The sequence below is a fragment of the Eumetopias jubatus genome, unplaced genomic scaffold (assembly GCF_037043125.1).
Source record: "Eumetopias jubatus isolate StellerSeaLion01/CBP00866 unplaced genomic scaffold, mEumJub1_p1.0 scaffold_10, whole genome shotgun sequence".
NCBI lineage: Eukaryota > Metazoa > Chordata > Mammalia > Carnivora > Otariidae > Eumetopias > Eumetopias jubatus.
The window spans coordinates 103,102,210-103,113,334 of record NW_028274816.1 but is presented as its reverse complement, the minus strand read 5'-3'; the positions used below and the strand labels follow the sequence as shown (position 1 = coordinate 103,113,334).

At 38.9% G+C, this 11,125-nt stretch overlaps 1 protein-coding gene across 1 annotated transcript; it reads right to left on the bottom strand.

The window, feature by feature from the left end:
- Positions 1-2,755: 2,755 nt before the first annotated feature.
- KRT10 (keratin 10) lies at positions 2,756-7,168 on the bottom strand. The gene is made up of 8 exons (XM_028089844.2): positions 6,575-7,168; positions 5,697-5,779; positions 5,161-5,317; positions 4,910-5,071; positions 4,694-4,819; positions 4,161-4,378; positions 3,431-3,789; positions 2,756-3,119 (listed from the first exon to the last, which is right to left on the bottom strand). Exons 1-8 carry the CDS (start codon positions 7,166-7,168, stop codon positions 3,013-3,015), a joined length of 1,806 nt encoding a protein of 601 aa, XP_027945645.2. The 3' UTR covers positions 2,756-3,012.
- Positions 7,169-11,125: the final 3,957 nt, after the last annotated feature.

The window sequence follows — 11,125 nt, the reverse complement described above, 5'->3', positions numbered from 1 at the left end:
TAATTAGTGATGTCAAGCACCTTCTCATATGTCTTTGGAGAATGGTCTATTCATGTCTTCTCCCACTTTTAGTTGGATTTTTTGTGTGTTTTGAGTTGTATAAGTTCTTTATATATTTTGGACATTAGTTCCCATTAGATATATCATTTGCAAGTATCTTCTCCATTTGGTAGGTTGCCTTTTCATTTTGTTGATGGTTTTCCTCGCTGTGCAAAATAGCATACTGTTTCTTCAGTGTCTACTCCATGGTGGGCATTTTTTTAAGGGTTTTATAGGCATTAACTCATTTTATCCCCACAATAATCTCTAAGTAGCTGTTGTCCCCATTGTATAGATAAGAAAACTGAGACTCAGAAGGATTGAAGTAACTTGTCCAAACGTTACATGATTTGTAAATGCCAGTGCCAGGATATGAAGAACGGGAACCGTTGATTTTGAAATGGATGCTTAAAGCCAGAAATGACCTCTTTCCCTAATTCTCACTCTCCAGATGCAATGTAGATGGGATACTGGGTGGACCTTATTTAGTTAACCTTACTCAAGCTATTTCCCTTATAAACCTGACCATAACTAAGTTACTTCACCATGCCCTAGCAAAATTGAGCCATCACAGACATCAGACTCATTGTGCAAAGCTTTAAGCAGCATGACGCAAAGTCTTCTGGCGAGACAAGCTTTTGCTGTTTAGTAGGATTCCACATGAGTGCCAGAATTGGCTCTGCTAGTCTCACTGGACACTGTCCTGCTTAAAAACAACTTTAGAATTTGTAGGAATGTGTACAGGATTTTTTAAGCGGCTACATGATAAATCCATGTTGTAAGAATAGTGATCTGTATAGTTATAACAGTAATTTTTTTAAACTATAAATACCAATGTCCTTGTTAAAATTAAACTTGTTTAGACAGACTGTCTTTATTAAACTGTAGTTTAAGTCCAGTTCAGAAAGTTCTATTTAAAATTTTTTCAGTTCTATTGATATAATTGACATATTACACTGTTTAAGGTGTATAATGACTTACCTATACAGAGAAATGATTACTGCAGTAAGTTTACATTCAAAGAGTAGTTTTTTTTTTTTTAAGATTTTATTTATTTGAGAGAGAGTGAGAGAAAACATGAGAGGGAAAGGGTCAGAGGGAGCAACAGACTCCCCACTGAACAGGGAGCCTGTTGCAGGACTTGATCCTGGGACTCCGGGATCATGACCTGAGCAAAAGGCAGTTGCTTAACCAACTAAGCCACCCAGGTGCCCAAAAAAGTAGTTCTTTATCAGAGAAAATGTAATATAAATAATTGTTTAAGAAGGTATTGGAAGACGGAACAGGTAAGAAGCAGGACTAGCAGTTCAGGAATGGAGGTTTGGGTTACCACCCAACCAGATGAAGAACTGTGACCAACTGAGATCCTGGCTTGGGGTGGGGGGTCAGGTAGGTGGTGTTGGTGGGAATGGGTGAAAAAAGACAAAGTTTAATAACACAACTATCTCATAGTAACATATTTATATTTGTGTCATTGAATATGTAACTACTTATTTCTTCAGAATAAGGAGAACGGCCATCTCAGATTATTAATGCTACTCTAAATCCTAGGACTTGGCTAACTTTGTTAGATATTTTAAAAGGTAGTGTTTCTGAACGGCAGTCAGTATATACACAGTGGCAGCTCAGAGGCCTTACCCAGCAACATCTCTGTTTTAGGGTTTTGCAGTGTGGCATGTTGGGACTTCAACAGTGAAGCTTAGGAGACTGGCATCCACATAAAAAGACACGCCAACTACAGTGGACAGTTTCTAAACTACGGTAATATTTGGTGCTAGATGGGCCACGGAGCCTTGACTATACGGAAGTCCATTCATTTTGAAATATGGCTTTGGTCATCAGTCTGGAGTAGAGGGTAGGGTTTACCCAGGAATCCCAAGTCAATGACTGGGGACCAAGGCTCAGGTCTTGGGGGAAACAAGCTCAAATCAGTAAGGATACACAGGAAGGCTGCTATTTGGTAGACATGGGTAATCTAGGAATTTACCAGGGAACACAAGGTAATCTTAGGGGCAACAAATAAATCCAGCCTTTAATAAATCCACCTATTCCATATACTAGCAGAGTACCAAGTAATGTCAGTTGGGTTCTTAGTGGCTGAAGGATGCGACTGGGTTGACAAGTACCAGGTCTTTAGCCCTTATCACTAGACAGAGTTTGGCAAAGGCAGGGACCTTAGTTGTCCCTTTGGTAAAACTGGCATCATCACGTCTTGACAGTGTTTCTCCTGTTCATCTGATATACACCAAATAATTTTGTTGGGGTGATACGATTTTACTGGCCTGGTAAGTGGTGGATGATATCTCTTAAGCTATATAGCAACTGGGCAGAAATGAATGGGAAGAAAACGAGGGTAGGTAAATGTGAGAAGCCAAGTAATCAGAAAATGTGAAACTTCCGATAACTGCCTTTGGGGTCTGAGACATTTTAGAATTTTCAGGATTGAAATAATTCAAAGCCAGAGCACTAGGTGTTTTCCATATATTGTGTATCTTTAAGAAACAGTAAGACTGTCTCAGAGACTTTCCACTCTGTGAGATTACTGACACTGATCCAACATACCCACAAGATTAAAACGTTTACTCAAGAGAAATCATAATGATAATTCTGTCTTCAGAATTTCTGGATGAATCAAACTTCAAAGGCTATGGTTCATCAATCTTTAAGGTTAAAAATATCAATTAATTTAAATAAAGACAATTCTGACCAAATTGGATCGCTTGCATCAGTAAGAAAGTTTATTGAAATTCATTAGTGAATGAGAATAGAAAAGTTTTTTTCATTAAAGAACACTTTCTGGTAAAGTGAAAAGAAGAAATACAGAAACCACAAAACACCTTTTAGACACCTTATTTTCAAGGAGTGAACCTATTTCCATAGACCATTAGGACTGAAGTGTTTTGGTGATTTTGTTTTTCATGCATCTGTACATAATGATCTGTGTGAAGGAAGACTCTTTCCTCTTGATGCGGCTTAATAGTAGTGTTTCCTGGTTTCCGATTCAACAATAGATGAAAGGACTCTACCATCAGGTGCCACCTCTTCAATAATTGTCTTGATTACTCTGGGTTTGTTAGTATCTGTAGGTGAATCATGAAAAAAAGAATTCAGACTAAGCGATTTGTGGGGTCCTTACTAATTAATCAAAATTTCTAAAAAAAACCAAAAAAACCTACATAAAAAAAGAAAATTCATTTTTTAAGTTCTTAAAAAAAATCCTAACAATGTTTAAGCAACAGCATCTTGGACTATCACATTTTTCCTTCAAGATGGATGTCAAGAGTACAGTTTGCTAAAAAATGCAAGTGGGAATCTTGAGATTTTATTTTAAAAAGCTCTAGAGCGTAAAAAAACAAAACCATCACAGAAAGTTAAAACTAATTCTGATTACCCCAGCTAGTTTCTGCTGACCTTGGTCCCTTAGAAGATGATTCTCCAACCGACCCAGAAGACGAGGATTTGTGACCTCCGCTGGAGCTGCCGCCACCGTAGCCGCCGCCGGAACTGCCGCCGTGGCCGCCGCCGCCGCCGGAGCTGTGGCCGCCGCCGCCGCTGGAGCTGCCCCCGCCGTAGCCGCCGCCGTGACTGCCGCCGCCGGAGCTTCCGCCACCGTGGCCGCCACCGCTGGAGCTTCCGCCGCCGTAGCCACCCCCGTGGCTGCCGCCGGAACTTCCGCCGCCGTAGCCGCCGCCGGAACTTCCGCCGCCGTAGCCGCCGCCGCGCCCGCCTCCGTAGCCGCCGCCGCCGGAACTATCAGGAGGAAGGGTCCCGTTCGGTTAACTCTAACTTTTTGAAAAAGGGTGGGTCACTTTCCACTTTACTGTTACTTTAAAAATAAGCAAAACGTGTTTCAAGAGAAAAAAAAGAAAGGAAAAAAAAAAAAACCCTGTCAAGTATGGATTCTAAAACCCATTACTTAAAAACAGTTTTATGTTGCACACGACCCTAAGAATCATATCCATGGGAAGCGGAAGCTGTGGTTGCATACGCCTTTTTCTTGCTTTCTCCCTTCTCCTACCTTTCTCCCATCCTCTGGCACTTCTTTGGGTCTTGGAACAACCTGGCGATTTAGAACATTCAATAAAACTAATTGGGATAATTTAAACATGTTAATGATTCACCTTCCTTCTCCTTCTAGCAGGCTGCGGTAGGTTTGAATTTCATTCTCCAGTCGGATCTTAATGTCCAGGAGTTGTTGGTACTCAGCATTCTGGCACTCGGTTTCAGCTCGAATCTGTTGGAGTTGTTCCTCCAGAGAGGAGATCTGGGCCTGAATCTGTGAGAGCTGCACACAATAGCGACCTTCTGTTTCTGCCAACGAGGATTCCAGGGATTGTTTCTGAAAAAGGAGAGAAGGTGACTTAGCGACCTCACTGTTTAATTAAGTACAGTGAAGATTATTTAATCATTTAATAAGACATCAAATAGAATAAAGAAAATGAATAGAATTTGTGTTTTATGTTTAATGGCAACATTTTAACTTAAGCACGTTTAGAGCAGGGCCGCTAAGACTTTTCTCCTGTTAACAAAGAGCTCCAATTTTATTTCTACTTTCTTACCCCCTCTTTTCTCTTGAGTTACATATTCTTATGTGGGCATGAAACTTTATGTGACAAAGTTGAAGTTATTTCAAGAGAGAGAATTATTAACATACCAGGGCTAGTTGGGACTGTAGTTCGATTTCCAGACCTTGAACCGTGCGTCTCAATTCAGTAATCTCAGATTTGTGGCTGGACATTTGTTCAATGTTACTATTGATTTCTGTAGTCAGTTCCTTGCTCTAGAGTTTTAAAAACAGGGGAAAAGATGAGAAAAGTCTGAAATGATAACCAAACGTCCACTGGCCTCATTGTGAAGAAATATGAATTACCTTTTCATTGAACCAGGCTTCAGCATCTTTGCGGTTTTGTTCAGCAAGTTGTTCATATTGGTTTCTCATGTTATTCAGAAGTTCGGTCAGATCAACACCCGGGGCAGCATTCATTTCTACGTTTACATCACCAGTGGACACATTTTGAAGGTCTTTCATTTCCTGTTTGAGGAACAGAAAAATTTAATGACTGCAACATGACCACAATGAACCCTTTTCTTGGCTGGGGGAAGTATAACTTTTTGCATCACCTCTTCATGGTTCTTCTTCAGGTAGGCCAGCTCTTCAGTCAGGCTCTCGATCTGCATCTCCAGGTCGGCCTTGGTCAGGGTCAGCTCGTCCAGCACCCTGCGCAAGCCGTTGATGTCAGCATCCACGCTTTGGCGCAGGGCTACCTCGTTCTCATACCTGAAACAGACATAGTACAAATACTGGATATAACTTACATATGGGAGGTATACTTGGGCTGAGACTGTTTAAGAAGCAAATATAGAGTTGAGTTCATATCATGGCAACATTTCTTGTATACCAATTCACGTAGGGATATCAGTGGTTTAATGCAGAGAAGCTTAGCAGTTACTTTAAAATGCATTTTTTTCTTTTAATATTGCCCAAAAGGTAATATTGCCCCAAAGGTAAGATTGAAAAATTTTCTGACGACTCCCGTACTGTTTAACTTTGCATGAACTCAAGAAAATGTAAACACTGTTGTGGGCGTCCAAAGTCATTGTTAAAAGCAACTCATGTATCTGTTACAACAGTGTTGTGCCACGTTCACTTAGCTTACTTTAATCTGAAGTCATCAGCTGCCAGCCTGGCGTTGTCGATCTGAAGCAGGATATTGGCATTATCAGTTGTTAGATTGAGGATCTGGAGGGAGAGGCAAAGAAATCAGATACAGATATGGTTTTTATGGTGGCATAGATGACCTGCATTTTTATGTTCTCTTACAAAATCTTACAAAATATAAAATATTGCAGGATTACCCAGATACTTAAATTTGAGTCATTCGTTCTCTTGAAGTTTCTATACTTTGCTATTTATGTATTGTCCTTTTCTGAAAACTAACTGCAATTATAAGCTGTGTTCCTGCATGTGTGTCCCCCCACTTTTATCCTGGGTGATTTCCATGTATTTCAGCCAACTTTTGACTGACTCATATCTTTCGGTTTAAAACTTGTTTTAAATATATATTCTAAAGGAATACACTCTGGGCTGGCTCATAGTAGGTAGAACTCACAAATTCTCTAGGGGCAGACTATCCCATTTCCATCCTGGAGAATTTATGTTACTTGTCATTGGTAATGAATATTTTTTTTTGTTATCAATCTGAATAATATTTTGTTTTGATTCACTTAATAATTCTTTTAGTTCCTGAATTTGTAAATGATCTAGTATTTTAGCTATGGACTCATATACTCATTAAAACCTAAAAAATTCTCAGTAATCCGCCATCCTGTAAGATACGCAACGCATGTGTTGAAGATTTCAGTGACCATCTCGTCACAAATATTTACCTTTGATAAGACTGGATTGTTTTTGGAAGCAAGAAAGTAATATAGGCAAACACAGTGAATAGCTACATTGTGGTTAATTTAGATTAATCTGTTTGAATTACATGGATAAAAAATAGGCTTAAAGTTGGATTTTTAATATGAACCTTACCTGATTTTTAAGATCTTCGATGGTTTGGTAGTATTTGCTGTAGTTACGGGGCTGTCTCTGGCTTGAGTTGCCATGCTTTTCATACCACTCCTTGATTTTGCCTTCTAGCTCGTAGTTTGATTCTTCCAGAGCCCGAACTTTGTCCAAGTAGGAAGCCAGGCGGTCGTTCAGATTCTGCATGGTTACTTTTTCATTTCCGGAGAGAAGTCCACCATCTCCTCCAAATCCGCCCCCATAGCCTCCAAAGCTGCCTCCACCAAAGCCGCCCCCACCAAAACCGCCCCCTCCAAAGCTACCCCCTCCAAAGCTGCCTCCTCCATAGCCCCCACCAAAGCTGCTTCCATAGCCTCCACCAAAGTTACCTCCACCAAAACCTCCTCCTAATCCTCCATAGCCACCTGATGAGCCCCCAAAGCAGCCTCCACCAGAGCTCCCACGGCTAAAAGAGCCACCACTGAACCCCCCTGAGCTAAATCCTCCACCAATGGAGCCTTTGCTGCTCGAAATTCTGTAGGATGATCCTCCTCCTCCACCTCCTCCTCCCCCACTGCGGGAGGAAGAGTATTGCTTGCTTGAGCTGTATCGAACAGACATGGTGATGCTGTTTAGCCCAGGGAGTGCTTGCTACCAAGGACAGTGACAAGCCTTTATATACTGAGAGGGTGTGTCCCACATGTGTTAGAGTTTGCTTACTTGCATGGTTTTCTTTTTGCCAATTTAGCATCTTTACTTATGATTGCATACATTATCTTCAGTAATAACCAATTCCAATATGTATGGTTTTGAATTTGCCCTAAGAACAAATAGGAGTTTTACTATGTTGAAATTGAAAATGGGTGTTGTTCAGATGAGCTTATGTTTCATTATGCTTTTTCACCTTTTGAAGAACATTGAGCAACCTAAATCCAGTTTTTTTCTCAGCACTAATCTAGATTGCACAGAATGTTTGCAAAGTTTAGAAAAAGAATTTTAGCTACAGAATTATAGTTAAAATAAGATTTTTTTTTTCAAATTCATGTTTTAAACAGTTTTAATGAATTGGAACAGCAATTAACATGAAGTCTGCCAGAATCATGCTCTAATGGAGATCTTGTAGAAAATTGCAAGCAACCAAAAAGAAAAGAAAAAAAACATATGCTACACAATTTCAAAAGTTGCCACATATAAAAAGTTAAAGCCATAAAAACACAATTAGGAAATGTGTGTGTATATATTTATAGGGAATCTTTTAATTTATTTGGAGAAGGAAAGTATATTGATACTTTGCTTAGGGAGTTGGAAGTGAGTAATGATTTAGGAATCTGCTAATTTAATGGTGCTATTCTTTTTTAACCTTAAAAAAATCTAAAATCATGAAGTTATTCCAGATTTTTTTTAACTTTTAAATTCATCATAGTGAAGGCTTATTTGAAGACCATAATGCAGAAATTCTTAGCATGAAAAACTAACCTCCAGTACTTTCTTTACTCTTAAGTTTGATTGATCCCAAAAGGGAGAGTTTAGGTATGTTATGATTGTGATTAAAAATTTGCTTGCAAGAATATAAATCCAGATTTTTAAAAATTTAAATTAGTGTATTAGTTTCAGGGGTCGACTTTAGTGATTTATCAGTTGTGTATAACACACAGTGCTCATTACATCAAGTGCCCTCCTCAATGCCCATCAGATTGGAGAATGATACTTGCTCCAAAAATTATGAACTGGACTGTGAACATATGTATCCAAGTTAGATTCTGTTTCTCAAAAAAAAAATTTCCTTGGATACACCATATGTAGAATTTGTCTAATGAAGTATTTAATTAGGACTTTAATACATGATATAATATTATTTTTTATCTACCCATAGGCTATGACATTGCTATTATTCAAAAATATGTTCATGTATATCATACACACATTTTATAATTACACAGTGCCATTTGTGATCCTGTGATTTTATAATCTCTGAAACAAGCTGCTGAAATAGGGACGGTGATTATTATCTCTAGTATATAAAAGAGGATGTTGAAGCTGTGAGAGGTTATGGTTTTGCCTAACAATATAAAATAGGTGGTTGAACTGAGATTAGAAACTTGGTCTTTTGATGCCTGGCTTTTGGCTCTTTCCTCCTCTACCAAAGTGTCTATATACTCTCTACTCTGGTGGATTTGATCTGATGGAATTGAATGCCTCTGTTTCTTACCATAAGCTTCTCCATAGGGGAAAAAAACAAAACAAAACAAAAAGTACTTGGAAGCAAGAAAATACTGAAATCGTGTAGTATTTGGCACATGCTCTTCTCTTACTAATTGCTTTTTCATATTAGATTTACAGTTGCACAGTCTATGAAAACTGTAGAAATAGTTTCTTCAGGGAAAGGGAATGTGGTTGGGAGTGTTAATGAAGAGCCAATTGTTAGAGGTTACTACCCAGCACACTGCAGCTCCTCCAACTTGTTAGCACATGCAAGTGGGGCAGTAGTTAAAAGAAATAATGAAACCCAACCATGGGAATTGATGCCTGTTAAAGATAGCCTATGGTAGAGGAAGAATCAGGATAGAAAAAAAAGCATTCCAATAAGTTCAGAAAGGATGTTGAAGCTTTGATATTAATGAAAGCAATTCAGAAAGAAACCATTTTAATTAAAGAGAGATTTTGATAGATTTTACCTGCAATTATCACAAATTTTGAATCTTGATCTTACCAGTTTTGCTTGAGTATTAGCTTTTACTTTTTTTTTTTTTTAACCTTGGTAGGGAAATACAAAATTTCAATCTATTTTCAGTTATTTAACAAGTGGTATGAAGAAATCTGTTACAATCATATTAAAGAGTAAGGGAAAGGAAACAGTTGCATAAAAGTACATGGGGACAAATACATGTGTAGAGACTCTTCTAATACCAACTGTAATATTTAATTTAAATCACCTTTAAGGTTATTATAGAAGATTACTTACTAACCTGCATACTCTAGAAAATGATCTGTTTTAATTTGTACCGTCATTTGTTGAAATCTGCCCTTGGCAGGAGTGAAATTACAGAGGTGCCATGTAACAATTTTACAGCTAAATTGGGTGAAAATTTATGACTGTCAGTTCTAGTCTTGGCACCATTTACACTTGATTGCCACAATCCACTGTAACTGTAATTTTGTTGCTGTTGATTTTTATTTTGTCTCTGTAAGGCACATTGATAGGTATTTAGCAGACAGAGAGATGAGTGAGATTCAGCTCTTACCCTTAAGGATTTTGCTAATCCTTACAATCTAATTGAGGAGACAAAACATAACGTTATCAACCTAAACACCATGTGAATGGTAAATGACGTGAAAGGGAGGTGGGGTGGAGAAAAGGAGTTAACATTTCCTGAACATCTCCTGTGTTCGAGATGGTTTACTCTTCTTTAATCCTCCCCAAATTCTCTATGATAGGTATCATTTACCTCATTTTATAGCTGAAAAAAAATTAAGCTTTAGAAGGCTTTAGGAATTTGCCCAGAGTAGCATATGCTAGAGCCTGGTTTTGAACCAGACCTATGTAGCTTCAAAGATCCTGTTTTCATGACACTGAACTGTCGTTGTAAGACTGATGAGCAAGGAGTCTTATTGGAATAGGGTCATCTGACGAGATTTCATGGTGCCAGTGGAATTTAAGCTGAGCCTTGTAAAGGATTGATAGGATTTTTCCATGGGTGCAGCAGCGGAGAGAGGACACTTCTGGGGAGTGGGGACTATGAAAATGCCAAACAGTTGGAGACTCTTAATGGACCAGTTTGGCCGGAACAGATCATCTATATTTATTTATTTCTCTTAACAGATATTATTGAGCGCCTGCAATATTCCCTGGGGATACACAGGTGATTAAGATACATTTCCTGCCCCTTAAGGAATTTGCAGTCTACTTGGGAGAGGGAAGCAAACATACCCACAAATCAGAGATTATAATCTAGGGTAATCTGGGCTACACTTGAGGCATGGACAGGTTGTTGAAGTAGTGTAGGGAGGGGTTCCAGCAGTCTGGTGTGTGTGTGTATGTGATGTGTGATGTATGTGAGGGCATAATGAAAGAAGAGTGAAGTTTGAGAAGTTAGTTTTAAGATGGGAATTTGAATTAATACCAGGATATTCATGTAAAAATGTCTTTCAGCAGTTAGGCTCGTAGGACTACAGTTCAGGAGAGAGATCCAAGCAGACTTCAGGATAGGTAGGAAGGAATTTAGAAAGAAATGAGCAGACGGTCTAAGCCTGAACTTTGAGGGATGGCCACTTTAGGGGCTAGGAAGAAGAGCTAGAGAATAATACTGAGAAGGAGGGCACCTGTAATAGGGAAAGAGGAAGGATCATGGAAGCCAAGGAAGGAGGGAACCCAGATAAGTGGGCTGGTCTGCAGAGTGGTCAAGGAGAAAGGAGATTGAAGAAAGACCTGATTTGGCAGTTAGGAACCACTGGCATCCTTCCATGGGGGAGGTTTAGTGGAGTTTGGTGGGGTAGTCCACAATGTATACCCAATGTTAGAATTGATCACTTTGCTTATTGTATTTTGTTTTCATGTAATCCAGTGTATTAATTTCTTCT

Excerpts from the sequence above, each read along its gene's own strand:
- KRT10 (XM_028089844.2), bottom strand. The coding sequence starts at position 7,168 with ATGTCTGTTCGATACAGCTCAAGCAAGCAATACTCTTCCTCCCGCAGT. Across the intron at positions 5,318-5,696 it reads GCTGATGACTTCAGATTAAA|GTATGAGAACGAGGTAGCCC; the intron begins GTAAGCTAAGTG and ends TGTCTGTTTCAG. Across the intron at positions 5,072-5,160 it reads TGAAGAAGAACCATGAAGAG|GAAATGAAAGACCTTCAAAA; the intron begins GTGATGCAAAAA and ends TTCCTCAAACAG.